Source organism: Haliaeetus albicilla, chromosome W (assembly GCF_947461875.1).
Source record: "Haliaeetus albicilla chromosome W, bHalAlb1.1, whole genome shotgun sequence".
Taxonomy (NCBI): Eukaryota; Metazoa; Chordata; class Aves; order Accipitriformes; family Accipitridae; genus Haliaeetus; species Haliaeetus albicilla.
In genome coordinates this window covers 40,350,447-40,369,548 of record NC_091515.1, presented here as the reverse complement: position 1 = coordinate 40,369,548, position 19,102 = coordinate 40,350,447, and the positions used below count along the sequence as shown (strand labels likewise).

General features: G+C 46.2%; 1 protein-coding gene, 1 long non-coding RNA gene and 1 pseudogene across 2 annotated transcripts in view; all 3 read left to right on the top strand.

Annotated features, from left to right (window-relative positions):
- The window catches only part of LOC138683379 (uncharacterized), a 224,933-nt gene that overhangs the window by 156,049 nt on the left and 49,782 nt on the right, over positions 1 to 19,102 (top strand). The window lies entirely within an intron of this gene.
- Positions 7,648 to 8,460, top strand: LOC138683613 (uncharacterized; annotated as a pseudogene).
- LOC138683611 (uncharacterized) lies at positions 15,288 to 16,358 on the top strand. Its single transcript, XM_069775596.1, has 2 exons — positions 15,288 to 15,298; positions 15,368 to 16,358. The coding sequence occupies exons 1-2, from the start codon at positions 15,288 to 15,290 to the stop codon at positions 16,356 to 16,358; spliced, it is 1,002 nt and encodes a 333-aa protein (XP_069631697.1).

The window sequence follows — 19,102 nt, the reverse complement described above, 5'->3', positions numbered from 1 at the left end:
TTTGCGTAAATGCTAACTTTTGCCATCAACGAAACGTTTCTGATGTTGTAATCCCATTTATTTCTGATCATGGGACATCGGCTTGTACAAAATCATTCCACATTTGTTTCCTCATCACCTGTGATGTAATGCCTTTCAGTTTTGCCAGCTTTCCTTTATTCACCACCTGCACAGATGGTCCCAAAGTTACAGCCCCAATTTCCCTCCAGGTATTTGCTAGGGTGCCTACATTACCAGTAGCATTCGTGACTGCTGGTATAATCAAGGGTTTTAGTGAGGCAGGCGCTCCTCTTAAAAGCTGCATTTTGATACTTCTTGATACTGCTACCCTGTCCGGATTGGATCCCATGATCAACGCATGAGCCATCCCCATTTGCCACACTAAACTAATACCTTCTTCCATTGTACATCAATTTCCAAGGGACAACACTAATTCGACAAGTTCAGCATATGCTGTTAAAACTGCTGCACACAACCATTGATATAGCATAGGTGCAATAATATCTTGCTCATCAGGACCTCTGATATTTTGCAACCGAGCATATCCTCATTGTATCTGATCATCACTGGCTATAGGGCTTAATAAATCTTTTTCACCCATTAAAAAATGGATAGATGCAGCTCCACTATCCCAAGCTCGCAAAATCCATGCCAGTATGCCTTCCCCACTCTTTTGCTGATAGATCTTTAAAAATTCCTTTAACTCTTTCGGAGTGTAAGTATGTGTGATCTATACTCCCCCATCTGCTTGTTCCTGCTGCCCCCTCATTTGTATGAGGGGTCGTGCTTCTACCACCTCCCTGCCTTCTCAATCCGACTCAAATTCAACGTCAGAGTCTGAGGACTCCAGATATTTTCATCCCATTCCTTGGGATCCCACGAAGGTTTTGTGGTGAGAGCATGAACTCGGGAAATCAAAACCTTACTTTTTCCATATCTGTCCCTTTGTTTATCAGCAATATGCTCTACCAACCGCTCTACAATACCGTGCAGCCCATGGCACCACTCTGCATCACATCTTGCATGATTGCCTTTGCATCTCGTAAAGTCCCAACTTCCCTTTCCAACTCTCATTTTACTCCGTAATGCAACAATTTCACGGTCAAGAGCTCTAAGACTGGTAACTAATAACCATCCCAATCTCCCTGCTAACTTGCAAGAAGACTCCGATGCCGCTTTCCATGGCAACCCATGCATAGCCATTTCAATTGGGGGGTAACCACCACCCCATCACCTATTTCAGGCCATACTTCCAGCGGAGCCCATGTAGCCAAGAGAGTGGCCATGGGGGTCCAACATTCAGTACTGGGCCATCCTGGAATACAGGGGGGAGTCAACATCACGGCCTCCCCAGTCCCTGAACTTTTTGCCGGCCATGGCATGGCTGTTCCTGGATCCTGCCAACTATGACAAATGTGTGGGTCAGCACAGGCAGGACACAGGAACAACCACAAAACCACGGATGAAATGCAAAGAGTAAATTTATTCTTGTTACCTTGCCAACTGGGGGATCCCTGAAGCAGCACTCAGGTAGAGGCACACAAGCGGGGATGCAGGCACTGCAGAGCTCAGTCCATGCTAGAGAATCACCAAACCTGCTGGTTTTGCCTGTTTCTTAGGGATTCGCATAGGTGTAGTTTTCCGCTGTGCTTTGGCCTTTCCCACAGCAGGGTAGGAATCTCAAGCATGTACAATAGGGTGCCTCTAAGTCTATCACAGGCCTATGTTATCTAAACACAGATGTTCTACTTGTCAAATGCTCAAGGATAAACAACAGTTAGAATGATATATGTATTTTTCTACATCCCAGTTACAAGTCACTTGAGTGTGTTTACAATCTTCCTCGCCAATCTTCAGTTATTTTCCCACGTGCTGTAACGTTCAAATCCAGAGGATATTACAAACTACTCTAAAACTTAATTCCATGTCATTTAACTGTTCTAATTCTATCATCTGCTTCCTGCAGTTTTGTTTCTTGCAATGACACTATGTCAACAATGCTACCCTTTCTTCAAAGCAGGCCCTGCATAGCCAGACATTTCTAAAAAGAGTTTATTTTCTGTTCAGAATGTCTCACCATCCCTGCACAAGGTAGGGAAGTAGAGTGGCTAAACCTGGGGCTGGTTACTTTAACTAGTCTGAGGGTTTACACAGGAACAAGCTGTTTGTCTTCATAACCCTAAGAAACTTCTATGGTAATTATATAGCATGTAGAGCTTAAAAAGTCACTCCCTTAAGAGAACATGCTGTAGATCCTAGTCTAGTTTTGGATGCATAAAATTGGCAGCCTTTTTAAAGACTAAACATGTACTTTCTGTAAACCAATTGGTATTAGACTAACTGGCTGCCCAAATAGAGAGTCATGGCTTTGTAATATGTTCAAGTGAAAGATGCTGTATTGCATTTGCGTGGCAAGGTTTTGGTAGCAGGGGGGCTACAGGGGTGGCTTCTGTGAGAAGATGCCAGAAGCTTCCCCTATGTCTGACGGAGCCAATGCCAGCCAGCTCCAAGATGGACCCACCACTGGCCAAGGCCAAGCCAATCAGCGACAGTGGTAGCACCTCTGTGATAACATATTTAAGAAGGGGAAAAAAAATCTGCTGCCAATGCCAGCTGGAGGAGAGGAGTGAGAATATGTGAGAGAAACAACCCTGCAGACACCAAGGTCAGTGAAGAAGGAGGGGGAGGAGGCGCTCCAGGCACTGCAGCCTGTGGTGAAGACCATGGTGAGGCAGGCTGTGTGATGGTCTGACAAATTATAGTCAATGTCTCAAGCATTCATTAAAGAACTTTGGTGGAGAAGACGGCCTCTGTAAAAATGCTGGAGTTTTCTGAACAGGACAATGTAGCTGGAGGAGAGGGCTCCACGCAGGGTGGGACCGCACTTCTCCAAAGCCACAATTCCTTATCTTAAGTGACCAGGAGAAGGAGCACAGCCTATGCGCCTGGAGGAGGGGGCTTGTCAGGACCCAGACTGGACAGACCAGGGAGTCCTGTTTAATTTGAAATTCCCTCAGGCTAAATCAAGGTGAAAGGACACCAAACGATCAGTTAAAGATTTTATTCATGACAGAAGCAAACTGAACTGGGGAGGCGTGGTAGTAGGTGGCAGGGTTTCTCACAACAGGAATTGCCATAAGACTACTTCTGTAAACTGTGTAACCCAGGGCAACCATATACATCAATTCAGAGAATAAGGAGAGCCCTCCCGTTGAGTCACGAGGTTCAGAGCAGACCCCCTTGCTTTCTAGACTCCTCCTCAGAGAAGGGCCCAGGGGCGGCTGGATTCACTCCTAGTCCCAGACTTGGTCAACGGTTTATGTCTTGAAACGGATGAGGTGTAGGAAATGTGGAAAGGGAAAAGAAAAGAGAGAGGAAGACAGAGAGAGAAAAAGGAAGAGAGAAAGATTTCACCGGTCCTGGGTCCAGCGTTGGTTCAGTCAGCCAAGGGATCCAGTCAGCCGAGGGGTCCAATCAGCTGAGGGGTCCAGTCCCGGTGGGCTTGCGCACCTGGGGCTTCAGTTTGTGTCCTTTTATCATCCTTCCCCCTCCTTTGAGCGGGCACCTGAACTCGTCAGGCTACTGAGCAATTTGTGAGCCTTTGGGCTTGGGGGTCATTTGTGGAGTAACTTCTCCTTCCCTGCAGACATGGTGTGGGTGGAGATAAAGAAAAGGAGGTGGGGGCAACCCAACAGAACATAAACTCTCATTTGGAGAACTTGGGTTTGCAAATTCCCCCAGAAAAGATCCAAAAACCCTCACAAGAAGTAAAGATTTTGGGAATTTGGTGGAAAGGGGGAATGACATGTATCCCACCAGACACCCTCACTTCTCTAGATCAGATTAAAATGCCTGAATCAAAAAAGGATTTGCAGCATGCTTTAGGGTTATTGGTATTCTGGAGAAAACATATCCCAGACTTTTCTATCATTGCCAGACCTCTTTACGATTTACTGAGAAAAGGGGACAAATGGGAATGGACTGCTTCTCAGGAAGAAGCAATGCAATTGTTAATTTTTGAAGCAACAGCTCATCAGGCTCTTGGCCCTATCCACCCTACAGACCCTTTTCAAGTAGAATGGGGGTTTGCCACAACAGGATTGTCAGTACACATTTGGCAACGTGGTCCTGAGGGTCCAACCTGCCCTGTAGGATTTTACTCCCGCAGCTTTAAGGATGCTGAGAAGAGATATACTGCATGGGAGAAAGGTTTGTTTGTGGTTAGCATGGCTCTCATAGAAGTGGAGAAAATTACATGTCAGCAACCAATCGTGCTAAAAGGCCCGTTCAAAGTTATAAAAGCAGTCACTAACGGGACCCCCCCTCCTGACGGGGTGGCTCAGAGAGCCTCGGTACGAAAGTGGTATGCCCAGATCGAACACTATTGTAACCTTTTCTCAGTGACTGAAGGAGCTTTAAAAAACTTAGCTATCCAAGAAACAGAAAGCCTGGATGGCAGCCAAGACAAACCTATCTCAGTTATTCAGGTAGCCCCTCCTTTCTCCCACGATCAGTCAGTGAATGCTTGGTTTACCGACGCTTCTGCAAAGTGAGAAGGAAAAGTGTGGCAATACTGGGCAGTAGCCCTCCACACTACTACTAATGAACAGATAATAACAGAGGGAGAAGGGAGTGCTCAGGTAGGAGAATTAATTGCAGTATGGAGCGTTTTCAAGCATGAAGCACAAACCGCTTCCCCTGTCCACATATATACCGATTCCTATGCAGTGTTTAAAGGATGTACTGAATGGCTCCCTTTTTGGGACCAAAATGGATGGGAGGTTAACAGAATTTCAGTGTGGCAAAAGGACAAGTGGCAAGAAATCCTGAGCATTGCTAGCCAAGGGAACTTTGCTGTGGGATGGGTAGCTTCTCATCAAGTAGATGGGGGCTCGGCAGGAGAATGGAACAACAAAGCTGATGAATTAGCAAGACTAGCTCCTGTACAAAAGGACCAGATCACAGAAGATTGGGATCGTTTGTTAGAATGGTTGCATATAAAATGTAAACATACGAGAGCTAAAGATCTGTATCGTGAAGCCCTTGCCCGAGGTTGGCCTGTGTCGTGGTTTCAGCCCAGCCGGTAACAAAGGACCACGCAGCCGCTCGCTCACTCCTCCCGCCCCCCTCCGGTGGGATAGGGGGGAAGATGGAGGAGAGAAAAAAAACCAAAACTGGAACCTCGAGGGTTGAGATAAAGGCAGTTTACTGGAACAACACAAAGAAATTGCAACAACAACAACGGTACTAATGAAAAAATATACAAAAAGAGTGATGCACAGTGCAACTGCTCACCACCCGGGACCCGACGCTCCGCCACTTCCCCCACCGAAAGTAGAGACCACCCCCCGGCCCGCTCCCCATTTATATACTGAGCATGATGTCACATGGTATGGAATAGCTCCTTGGCTAGTTCAGGTCAGCTGCCCTGGCTATGCCCCCCACCTCCCAGGTTCCTGTAAAAATTAACTCTATCCCAGCTGAACCCAGGACAGCCTGTCACTAGGGAAATGTGTAAAACCTGCATATCAGCCTGTGAACAGTGCCGTACACGACTCGAAAGACACCCCTTAGAAGATGACCCTCTGCATTTAAGAGAGGGTAAAGGCTTGTGGGATGCTTGGCAGGTAGATTATATAGGCCCCTTTAAGAAATCAGGAGGAAAACGCTTTGTGCTTGTTATAAACGCTCGTGACAAATTGGAGGAGCCAATTTGTATTGACAAAAAAATCAAATTTATTAGCAAGCGATAAGAGAGCAAAACAGCGCTGGGCGGCTGGGGAGGCAATGCTCCGCCACAGGCCCGCAACTTTATGTTACCGTTACATTCCTTATATACATTTCATGTACCCCACTTTCTTGTAAGTCTCCGCCTTGTCCTGCTTCTTCTTTCCTCACTTGTGCAGGTCTGTTACTATGTAGATTCGGTAAATTTTCTCAAGGATGAGTATCCTTTGATGTAGAATGTCTTTTGATGTGGAGAAATAGTCTTTGTTAATTGCAGCTGTTGTCCTTCCTCTCCTTATCTAGTAAGTTATAGCCATTGCTTTCCTCCCCCTTATCTAGTAAGTTATAGCCATTGCTTTCCTCCCGTGACCCGTGACCTTCACGCATCACTTAAGCAAGTTTTTGTTAATTACACAAGGCATATGTTAACTCTCAATATGTCTCTTCCCCCTTCTCGATTTCATGAACAAAGTTAACCCGTTCATTACAGTGCTGGTAGGAGTGGAAATAACATCAGGGCTAGTCCAAGCCAAAGCTTTTAACAGAGCTACGGGAGAAAAAACTGTGAAAGCACTGCATGGATGGTTTGGAATTTTTCCAAAACCACAAGAAATACAATCTGACAATGGCTCCCACTTCACAGCCAAAATTGTACAGGATTGGGCACGAAGTGAAGGGATTAAATGGGTCTTCCACACTCCATACTATCCACAGGCCAATGGAATTGTAGAAAGAACAAATGGTCTCTTAAAATGACTCTTGAAACCACAGGAGGGAAATTGGGATGCCCATCTATGGGAAGCTGTCAAAGGTGTAAACGACAGATGGGAAGTAAATGGATGCCCCAAAATTACTGCCTTTTGCCCAAAGGCTCCCTCTCTAGTTCCCTCATTAAAGGGACCAGATGATTCTAAGAATCCAGCACATTTTCCTGGACAACCTGTCCTGGTAAAACTTCCCACCGTAGGAAGTGTGCCACTGGTACTAAAAACCCCAGTGAATGTATACTCATGGGTAGCATCTGATGCCCTAGGGAAGCAGCATCGGATAAATACTCGCTGGATAATTCCATCATTTTAATTTTCCTGTATAGTATTAATCTCTTTTGCCTCAGAGAGGCAAGTTTTGTTTCTTTTTGTTTTATAGAAGAACTCCGAGGGACGCCAAGAACAGCATGAAATATGAATCACTTAATTAGATTGGTAGTACCTTTTTTGTATCTCACCACTAATCTGTAGCCAAAAGAATACAGAATGGCCATGGTCCCAAGCTATTGTCCAGTATACTTGGAGTATGGGACAGTATCCCAAAGACCGTCTCCCAAACTTAGCCACTGTAGTAATGCATGATTCTGAAGTGTACCACCCACTTGAGTGGGGGGAATGGGACAAAAAAGACTGGGTCCGTGTCCTGACTGGAATGATTGGAGAAAAAATCCAAGTGGGATGCAGAAAGGTGGAAGGATCTCTTCATGAGAAAGCCTCTTCAATTACGATCTCTGGAAATCTATTGGACCCTAGTTCCAACATCACTGCGAAACTCTGTCCTACTACAGAATGGAGGTGTAACAAACAGGATTCTCTCATTACGTGTTGCTGTCAAAAGAATGTCGGTAACTACCCCCTAGACCCAAGTACCACTAATGTTGAAATCACCAAATCCTGTATTAAGGAACAAGGAGATTGTTGGTATAATTTCACTTTGACCAAGTCAGTCTATGTGGTGTGCGATTGGCGATCTAATCCACCAACAGGAGGGCTACCAGGCCTAACTTTTAAATTCAAAATTAATGCTGTAACTAGGCCTCTAGTGATGCTTGTTGCAGTAGTCACGCACAATGGCATAGATACCCTTTTCACGCTAACTGACAAAGATGAAGTTATACCCTCTTTCACAGTGGTACAAGGAAATAACATTACAATAAGATGCAGACTGATCACTGAATCTCACATTGAATCCACAGACAGTTATGGAATTGGACCACATGGCCCTATTTTTTTGTGTAAAAATCAAAACCTAGACTGTTGGCTAAATTTGACTGCTGTACAATACTCTTATAAAGTTATGTGTGGTAAAAATAACACTAAATACTGGAGAGAATTTAAAATAGACGTTGTAATACCTACTACCCAACCAATTGTCATGCTTAGCCCAAAAACCTTTGAAATTGGACCATATGTGATCAGAAATACGGGCCTACAACAAATGTTGTTTAACCCGGCATGGTCTCTCAAGCAAGTTGAATTGTCGTTGCAGAACAATGTTTCAGACATTCAGCCAGCTTGCTCACCTTTCCTAAAGACTTCTTACGAGGGATGGACAACCTGGCTGCAAAAACGAACTCTTCCCATGAGAAGAACACGGAAAGACCTAACCGGTGTTTTGGGAACAGGATTGGGAGTTTTAAATAGCATCGATTCGGAAGTAATAATGAACAAGTTGGCTACCTCAATTAGTGATTTGGCTAAATTTCAACAGCCTTTGTGATCTTCTTTATTGGCTTTAGGGACTAACCAGTGGCTGTTGTCAAATATATTACCAAAATGGGAAAAGGTAAATGTAAGAGACCACGAATTGATTACTGACGCACTTGGGGTGATCCAAAATAACCTCTCTTTGGCTCTCAGTTGTATCCAGGCTCAAATATGGATGCAGTCGGTAGCCGCCTGTCCTGGTTTCAGCTGGGATGTAGTTAGCTGTCTTCCTAGTAGCTGGTACAGTGCTATGTTTTGAGTTCAGTATGTGAAGAATGTTGATAACACTGATGTTTTCAGTTGTTGCTCAGTAGTGTTTAGACTACAGTCAAGGATTTTTCAGCTTCTCATGCCCAGCCAGGGCACCTGACCCAAACTGGCCAACAGTGTATTCCATACCATGTGACGTCCCATCTAGTTTAGGAACTGGGAAGTGGGGGCAGGGATTCGCCGCTCGGGGACTGGCTGGGTGTCGGTCGGCGGGTGGTGAGCAATTGCCCTGCGCATCATTTGTACATTCCAATCCTTTTATTACTACTGTTGTCATTTTATTAGTGTTATCATTATCATTATTAGTCTCTTCTTTTCTGTTCTATTAAATCGTTCTTATCTCAACCCAGGAGTTTTACTTCTTTTCCTGATACTCTCCCCCATCCCACTGGATGGGGGGGGAGTGAGTGAGCGGCTGCGTGGTGCTTAGTTGCTGGCTGGGGTTAAACCACGACAGTCCTTTTGGCGCCCAACGTGGGGCTCGAAGGGTTGAGATAACGACAAACCTGACCAGAGCTTGTTAAAACAAATTTGTCCTAAGCATTCATTATGTTGATTTATGCATTCTTAGAGTTGTTGCTCTGGTTTTTAAGGCTCTGTTATGTATCACCTCGCTTGCTGTATGTAGTTCCTCTTCTACTGCTTATCATCCGTGGGAGGTGGATTAAGGTTTTCGCTTTGATGTATGGTATAACTCTGGTTTATGGTATGATAAAGTCATCAGCTGTGGGATTAATCCGGTATTTGCACTTAGCATTGTCACCTTTATACTGCGGGAGCCATCTGTGGGAAACTATTAATAATTATACCATTTACCTTTCCTCCATGGAAAACCAGTCTGTGGGTGGGGTACCTTTCTTCCCCTCTCCTTTCTCCTTCGGTCCAGTTACAATGGTGTTTGAGAATTTTGAAAAATTTGAATACTCCTGGAATGTTGGGACTAGCACGGTCCTAGCCCTACTGCTAGGAATTAGCATACTTCTGAATGTGGTTCAGCTCTCGTTTAAGGTTAAACAGCTATTTAAGAAGATCACCCAGAGATGTGCCCCAAGGCTGGATAATTATGAGTGGCAGGGTGTGTGGGGTAGTATGGGCAAATACCTAGAAAAGTGGGCACCTCCGACGTTTTGGAAATTCACCCCTGAACAAGTGCAGGATGCAGAAGAACTAGTAAAATATTTGGAAAAGGTATGCTGTCACCCCGGCAGTTCCAGAGAAATACAAATCACTGCAACGTGCTGGGGCCTGGCCCATGCCTATCGAGCCCTGTTTGACACCACTCAGTACCCTCAAGGGGAAGAGAAAGTCTCTGGACCTAACAACAAAATGGTGAGCACCGCGGCCACCCAAACCTCAACAACAGGCACTGCAGCCCCTCCAGCCCCGGCAATGAGTACAGCAGCTACCCAAACCTCAGCAACGGGCACTGCAGTCCCTCCAGCCCCAGTGACGAGCACTGCTGCTACCCAAACCTCGGCGACAGACACTGCAGTTATCCAAAACCCGGTGAGCGATACTGCAACTGAACCAGCGGACCAACCTGCACCAGCATCAGTTGCCCCCGTACAGAAAAAGAAATATACAAAAAAATCAGTTCGCTTAGCGAAGGATGAAGGTGAACCAGGGTCATCACGGGAACCGGAGGAAGAGGCAGAACCAGAGGTAATAACCCGGTCCCTATCCTTGAGTGAGCTGCGGGATCTGCGAAAAGACTTTGGCCGCCGTATAGGTGAGCATATTATCACCTGGCTCCTCCGATGCTGGGACAATGGGGCTAATAGCTTGGAATTAGAAGGTAGGGAAGCCAAGCAGCTGGGATCGCTTGCCAGGGAAGGTGGCATTGACAAGGCAATTGGAAGAGGGACACAAGCCATCAGCCTCTGGAGGCGACTCCTGTCAAGTGTGAAGGAAAGGTACCCCTTTAAGGAAGATGTTATATGTCAATCAAGCAAGTGGACCACCATGGAAAAAGGTATTCAATATCTGAGGGAATTAGCTGTGCTAGAGACGATCCATCATGACCCGGACAACCCACAATTACCCAAAGATCCAGACGAAGTCCAATGCACGCGACCCATGTGGCGGAAGTTTGTACGGAGCGCACCATCATCCTATGCCAACGCATTGGCAATAATGGCCTGGAAGGATGAAGAGGCACCGACAGTGGAGGAAGTGGCTCGCCAACTCCGTCAATACGAAGAAAATCTCTCCTCCTCCCTACAAGCCTGCATTGCAGCTGTGGAGAAGCTGTCCGAGGATGTCCAACAAATCAAAGAGGATATGTCCTACTCCACACGTGTAAGGACCAATGTCTCAGCTATTAGGAGTGAGCGCTCCTCTTCCCAAGAGAGAGAATATAGAAGGTACACACCGCGAGGTGCCCTGTGGTTTTACCTATGTGATCAGGGAGAGGACATGAGGAAATGGGACGGAAAACCTACCTCGGTCCTAAATGCACGGGTACGTGAACTGCGAGGAAAAACCACCACAAAAGGGGATTCTACCAGGAAAAATGCCGCTCCAGTTTCCAAACAGAATAGAAGGGCTGATTTCATTTCCGATCCTCTTGAAGGGACTTCTGAGCCAATTTTACGAGAAGTGAATACTGAATACTCTAACCAGAATTAGAGGGGCCCTGCCTCCAGCCAGGTGGAGGAAAGGGATAACCGGGTCTATTGGACTGTGTGGATTCGATGGCCTGGCACGTCAGACCCACAGGAGTATAATGCTCTAGTAGACACCGGCGCACAGTGCACTCTAATTCCATCAAGTTATAAAGGGACAGAATCCATTTGTATTTCTGGTGTGACAGGGGGATCCCAAGAATTAACCGTATTGGAAGCTGAAGTAAGCCTAACTGGAAATGAATGGCAGAAACACCCCATTGTGACTGGTCCAGAGGCTCCGTGTATCCTTGGCATAGACTATCTCAGGAGGGGGTATTTTAAGGACCCGAAGGGGTATCGATGGGCTTTTGGTATAGCTGCCTTGGAGACGGAGGGCACTGAACAGCTGTCTACCCTGCCTGGTCTCTCTCAAGACCCTTCGATTGTGGGGTTGCTGAAGGTTGAAGAACAACAAGTGCCAATTGCTACCACGACGGTGCACCGGCGGCAATATCGCACCAACCGAGACTCTCTGATTCCCATCCACAAGTTGATTCGCCAACTGGAGAGCCAAGGAGTGATCAGCAAAACCCGCTCACCCTTTAATAGTCCCATATGGCCAGTGCGGAAGTCTAATGGGGAGTGGAGACTAACAGTTGACTATCGCGGCCTGAATGAAGTTACACCACCGCTGAGTGCTGCCGTTCCAGATATGCTAGAACTTCAATACGAGCTAGAGTCAAAGGCAGCCAAGTGGTATGCCACAATTGACATTGCTAATGCGTTTTTCTCAATCCCTCTAGCAGCAGAGTGTCGTCCACAATTTGCCTTTACTTGGAGAGGTGTCCAGTACACTTGGAATCGATTGCCCCAGGGGTGGAAACACAGCCCCACCATTTGCCATGGACTAATCCAGACTGCACTGGAAAAAGGTGAAGCTCCGGAACACCTGCAATACATTGATGACATCATCGTATGGGGCAACACAGCAGAAGAAGTCTTTGAGAAAGGGAAGAAAATAATCCAAATCCTTCTGAAAGCCGGTTTTGCCATAAAAGAAAGTAAGGTCAAGGGACCTGCACAGGAGATCCAGTTTTTGGGAATAAAATGGCAAGATGGACGTCATCAGATCCCAATGGATGTGATTAATAAAATAGCAGCTATGTCTCCCCCGACTAATAAAAAGGACACACAGGCCTTCTTAGGTGTCGTGGGGTTTTGGAGAATGCATATTCCAAATTACAGTTTGATTGTAAGCCCTCTCTATCAAGTGACCCGGAAGAAGAATGATTTTAAATGGGGCCCTGAACAACAACAAGCCTTTGAACAAATTAAACGGGAGATTGTTCATGCCGTAGCCCTTGGACCAGTCCGGACAGGACAAGATGTCAAAAATGTGCTCTATACTGCAGCGGGGGAGAATGGCCCTACCTGGAGCCTCTGGCAGAAAGCACCTGGGGAGACCCGAGGCCGACCCCTGGGGTTTTGGAGTCGAGGATATCGAGGATCCGAGGCTCGCTATACTCCAACTGAAAAAGAGATATTGGCAGCGTATGAAGGAGTTCGAGCTGCCTCAGAAGTGGTTGGTACTGAGACACAGCTCCTCTTAGCACCCCGACTACCAGTGCTGGGCTGGATGTTCAAAGGGAGGGTCTCCTCTACACATCACGCGACTGATGCCACGTGGAGTAAGTGGATCGCACTGATCACACAACGGGCTCGCATAGGAAACCCCAGTCGCCCAGGAATTTTAGAAGTGATCACGGACTGGCCAGAAGGCAAAGATTTTGGAATGTCGCCAGAGGAGGAGGTGGCACGTGCTGAAGAAGCCCCGCTGTATAATAAACTGCCAGAAAATGAGAGGCAATATGCCCTGTTCACTGACGGATCCTGTCGCATTGTGGGAAAGCATCGAAAGTGGAAAGCTGCTGTATGGAGTCCTACACGACAAGTTGCAGAAACTGCTGAAGGAGAGGGTGAATCGAGTCAGTTTGCAGAGGTGAAAGCCATCCAGCTAGCGTTAGATATTGCTGAAAGAGAAAAGTGGCCAGTGCTCTATCTCTATACTGACTCATGGATGGTGGCAAATGCCCTGTGGGGGTGGTTACAGCAATGGAAGCAGAGCAACTGGCAGCGCAGAGGTAAACCCATTTGGGCTGCCACGCTGTGGCAAGATATTGCGTCCCGGCTAGAGAATCTGGTTGTAAAAGTACGTCATGTAGATGCTCACGTACCCAAGGGTCGGGCCACTGAAGAACATCGAAACAATGAACAGGTGGATCAGGCCGCCAAGATTGAAGTGTCTCAGGTGGACCTGGACTGGCAACATAAGGGTGAGCTATTTATGGCTCGATGGGCCCATGATACTTCAGGCCATCAGGGAAGAGATGCAACATATAGATGGGCTCGAGATCGAGGGGTGGACCTGACCATGGACACTATCGCGCAGGTTATCCATGAATGTGAAACATGTGCTGCAATTAAGCAAGCCAAGCGGTTAAAGCCCCTGTGGTATGGAGGGCGATGGCTGAAATATAAATTTGGGGAAGCCTGGCAGATTGACTATATCACACTCCCACAAACTCGCCAAGGCAAGCACTATGTGCTTACAATGGTGGAAGCAACCACCGGATGGCTGGAAACATATTCTGTACCCCATGCCACTGCCCGGAACACTATCCTGGGCCTTGAGAAGCAGGTCTTGTGGCGACATGGCACCCCAGAAAGAATTGAGTCAGACAATGGGACTCATTTCCGAAACAACCTCATAGACACCTGGGCCAAAGAGCACGGCATTGAGTGGGTGTATCATATCCCCTATCATGCACCAGCCTCTGGGAAAATTGAGCGATACAATGGACTGTTAAAGACTACATTGAGAGCAATGGGGGGCGGAACTTTCAAACATTGGGATACACATTTAGCAAAAGCCACCTGGTTAGTCAACACCAGAGGATCTGCCAATCAGAGTGGCCCTGCCCAATCAGAATTTTTACATACTGTAGAAGGAGATAAAGTCCCTGTAGTGCACATGAAAAACATGTTAGGGAAAACAGTCTGGGTTACTCCTGCCTCAGGCAAAGGTAAACCCATTCGTGGGATTGCTTTTGCTCAAGGGCCTGGGTGCACTTGGTGGGTGATGCGAAAAGATGGGGAAGTCCGATGTGTGCCTCAAGGGGATTTGATTTTAGGTGAAAATAGCCAGAATTAAACTGTATGATATTAGTTGCTATATAACCCTGCTACTGTATGTTATCATTACTATAATTGTTATATGCTATATCCATAGTACTATAGTAAGAATCACTTGGATCAAGCAAGAAAGAACTGTGATAAAACTGAGCAAAGCGCAGTAGAGGTGGAACCAGAACTGACTCCAGCATGCAACAATCCAACGGTGCACACCATCCTCCTGCTGCGCCAAATGTCATCTGCTCGTCACACCGCACTGAAGCCCAATTCTGCTCTACCGACTGAGAGGACTTTGCACCATCCCTCCTGCCCAGACAGACTGGTATGACAGATGGAGCCCAGAGTCGGAAACTAAATGAACTCAACAAACATTTTATGAACATAAAGAACTAAAGAACTGATATCTCTGTGTGTGTATACTTATATATATATATATCATTGTTCATATGTCTCAAAGGGATGGAAAGGTGGTGATGATTGATCAGAATGTAACTAAAGGTATGGGAACTGAGCATGACGTCAATGGTATAGAATAAGGGGTGGATACTGTCCTGGTTTCAGCTGGGATGTAGTTAGCTGTCTTCCTAGTAGCTGGTACAGTGCTATGTTTTGAGTTCAGTATGTGAAGAATGTTGATAACACTGATGTTTTCAGTTGTTGCTCAGTAGTGTTTAGACTACAGTCAAGGATTTTTCAGCTTCTCATGCCCAGCCAGGGCACCTGACCCAAACTGGCCAACAGTGTATTCCATACCATGTGACGTCCCATCTAGTTTAGGAACTGGGAAGTGGGGGGGCAGGGATTCGCCGCTTGGGGACTGGCTGGGTGTCGGTCGGCGGGTGGTGAGCAATTGCCCTGCGCATCATTTGTACATTCCAATCCTTTTATTACTACTGTTGTCATTTTATTAGTGTTATCATTATCATTATTAGTCTCTTCTTTTCTGTTCTATTAAATCGTTCTTATCTCAACCCAGGAGTTTTACTTCTTTTCCTGATACTCTCCCCCATCCCACTGGATGGGGGGGGAGTGAGTGAGCGGCTGCGTGGTGCTTAGTTGCTGGCTGGGGTTAAACCACGACACCGCCTCAATTATAAGAGAAGGTGAAGAAGGTATTCTCCCCACTGAAATTTGGAAAATAATTTGGGACAGTGCCACTGATTTCGAGAAGGAACTCCAATCCTGGTGGAACCTGGTGAACTTTACTTATGATCCCGTTACAAACCTAGCTACAATTTTTGTGCTTACTATATATAATGCTACCATATACCCAATTTATCCCATTATTGCATTAGGGTTGAACCACAACGGAACTATACTCTATCCTTCTGAGCATACAGTATGGGCCCGAAAGGTGGATGAAAAATGGCAAACTGTTAATTTGGAATCTTGCATTGTACGAGAACAACAAGGATTTGTTTGTGAAGGTAATGCAATTGAGGCGCAAGATATTTGTTTAGATACTGAACAAAATATCTGTCATTTTGAGATTCATCCTAATGAAAACCCTGAAACAGTACTCATATATATCGGCAAAGGCTGTGTATGTTTGAGGACTGTTTGTGACTCTCTATCTGTAGATGAGGTAGTTGTAGAGACTAAAAATCATTCAAATTTCTGTGTTTGTAATTTTACTAAGATTGTCGGATGTGACTTTTCTTATTCGGCCCCAGTCACATCTCACCAACTTTTGCAATCTAACTATATGTTGATTGATGAATTGTTGCCTATACCCATTGGAATGAATCTCACTTTGGTAAAACAGTTATTACAACACAAGGATTTGGTTGAGATTTTGGAAAAAATTAGGGAAAATGGACAGAAAACCTTAATAACTGTTCATCATGATGTGAAAGAAATACACCGAGTTTTAGAAAGAGTGCAAAAGGATGCAGAACATAGATGGTGGGACACACTTTTCGGATGGTCACCTACTGCTACAGGCATCCTGAACACGTTGTGTCACCCCCATCATGGTTCTCTTGATATTGGTTTTGATCAGTTTGGCTTTGTCAGCAGTATTGTATGCCATAGCCTGGAGAATGATGAATCGGTTAACACGTTTGATGTCTATATTGAACGCATATAATATGCTTGATGTCCCATCCAATGTGGATATCCCCAAATCAATTGATAAACAGTTTTGATTGTAATTGATACCACTGTAATTGCCTTTCTATCTTCTCTCCTTCTCTTTCTCTCTCTTTTCTTTTTCCTTTTCTTTTTCCTCTCCTTTATCATGCTACCACCAAGCGGTCCTGACGTCCTGATGACCATGTTGAGCCACGGGGTGGTGTAAGAGTCGGTCAGAAAATCAGCATTGTCTCAACATTGTCATCAGGAACATGAACAGTACGCTACCTGACAACGGCCTGTTTGGAGCGCAGCGGCCGGTCCCAAGGATGGAATGTGCAGTACAAGGTTCCTGGAAGGTACCTGGCTGGAACCGTTAGAGATAACTGCATAGCTACTGTCAAAAAGGATGGATTGCAACTGTTGCCATAACATCGATGAAGAAATCATGAACTTTAGACGAACTTGGCTTCATTATAATACCAAAACACACCTCCTGGTTGAAGGCTGCCCACCTCCAAGACTTACCACGCCTCGGACACTGACCCCGCGCCTGCATAATAGCCTCGCTTGAGAAGGGCGGAGATATGATAATTGTATTCTGAGAAGGGCAGAGACTCCTGAGGCAGAGGTGGAGCAAGGTGTGTTACTAAGCATAAAAGATGACTTCTGAACAACGGAAGTTTGAAGCTTCCCCACCAAGGACCACGACGATCGACGATGCAGCATCAGCTGGACCCGGGACCGTTAGGACGTCGTGAGATCAGCGGCGGTAGCTATAACCTCTCTTTCTCCTCTCTCTAAACTTTACTTTACTTTTCTCCTTTCTTTCATCCATCTCTAACTATCACGTGTCTCCTCACAGGCAATACAATAAAGTTTTACTGTGTGATTACTGCTATCCCCTTTGGTGTTGGTCACCTTAATTTTGCACTTTCGAGATCGTAGCAAATGAACCATCACGAGTCCACCGAGTGGACCGTGACACATGGCCACTGTTTGATCTTTGGATCAGAACAGGGAGCTGCCCACCCTCCAGCATGCCCTCCCCCTCCTGTTGCTGATGTCTGAGCTGATGGGCTTTTCACCTTGGTTCCCTGCTGTGCAGGGTTTGTCTTTAAGCAGAACTTGCCCCACCACAATGTTTGAGACATTAACTCTTTCAGTCTGTCACAGGGCCCCACGGAGGATGGGACTGTGCTTCTATCTTAAGCGGTCATGCCAGCAGGGAAAGAGAGGCAACTCCCCAATGAACCCCTCCCCCAAAGCTCACCAACCGATTCCAGAGAACCCCGGGAACGTGAACTGCGCATGTCGAGACCATCAACTAACACAGTATAAAAGAAGGGAGAATGAGTTCTCAGCACGTGCCCTCCGGAACTGGATCTCTACGCTGGCTGGACCCAGGACTGGTGAAACCCTTTTCTTCTTTCTTCCTTCCTTTCTTTCTTTCTCTTTCTTTTTTCTTTCTCTTTTTCTCTCTCTCCCTCTTTTCCCTCTCTCTTTTCCACAGTCCCTACACCTCATCCTTTTAAACATAAACCGTTGACCAAGTCTGAGGCTAGGAGTGGATCTAGCTGCCCCTGGGCTCCTCTTTGAGAAGGAGTCCAGAAAGCAAGGGGGTCTGCTCTGAACCTCGTGACTCAACGGGAGGGCTCTCCTTCTGACACAGTTTCATGTTCCTTTTTCCATTTCTTTTTCTACACCTCCCTTCTCTTTTCAAACAGCATCTTAATGACATGATGCAAGGTTCATATTGATAAGTTCACTTGTACTTGGGCAAGGTTAGCTAGGTTGAATATATGTAAGTTGATTGTTGTTTGAACTCCCCTGGTGTCGTTTCACCTTAATTCTGACAAAGGAAATCCATGAACCTGAGTCACTCCAACTTTGGGATGCGACATCTTAATTGGTGTCACAGACAGGATTTCCCTTGTTGGAGGGGAGTTTCTAATGGGATACCAGACCTTCACTCGGAGAACGGGCGGGGAGGATCTGGGAAGGATCTCTCAACAATAAGTCGGGAGAGATCCGAGCAGTGGCAGGCATAGAGACCCAGGAAATATCTGTGTCTAACTGTTCCCCTGTTTTAGAGAGGCTAACTGCCTATAGGGGATTTCCCTTGTTGGAAGGGAGATTCTAATGGGATAACAGACCTCCACTCGGAGAACAGGCAGGGAGGATCTGGGAAGGATCTCTCAACAATAAGTTGGGAGGGATCCGAGCAGTGGCAGACATGGTGATCCGGGAAACCTCTGTGTCTTACTGTTCCCCTGTTTTAGAGAAGCTAATTGCATATAAAGCCCACCCTTCCCCACAAGGAGTAGTCTGGGCATGAGACCACTGGCACGACCCAAAAGCCATCGTAGGAAGAATTGAGAAGCTAGCAAAAGAAGGCAGGTTTTGCCTGGGGAAAGGGAAGGCTGTAGTGTGTGCAGTTTTAGGGGCTGCACTCATAGCAGCCCAGGAAGACAGACAGGAAACAATGAGAGCTGAGCAGGCAGATAAGGAGAAGATTCAGTCCCTGCAGGATTTAGTTAAAGTCCTGCAAGATCAGCTAACTGCTGAGCGTAATACAACGCAGCGGCTTCATGCCACTTTGTCTGACACATTAGATCGGGAAAGAATTCTGCGAGCCGAGGTGGATGAATGATCCGACCCGGACTTAGACCTGGAAGGTCTAGAGGTAGTTCAGGTGAAACAGCAAAAATCTTTATACCCAAATCAAGAGTTAGAATGTACCAGAAAATTTTTTTGCCC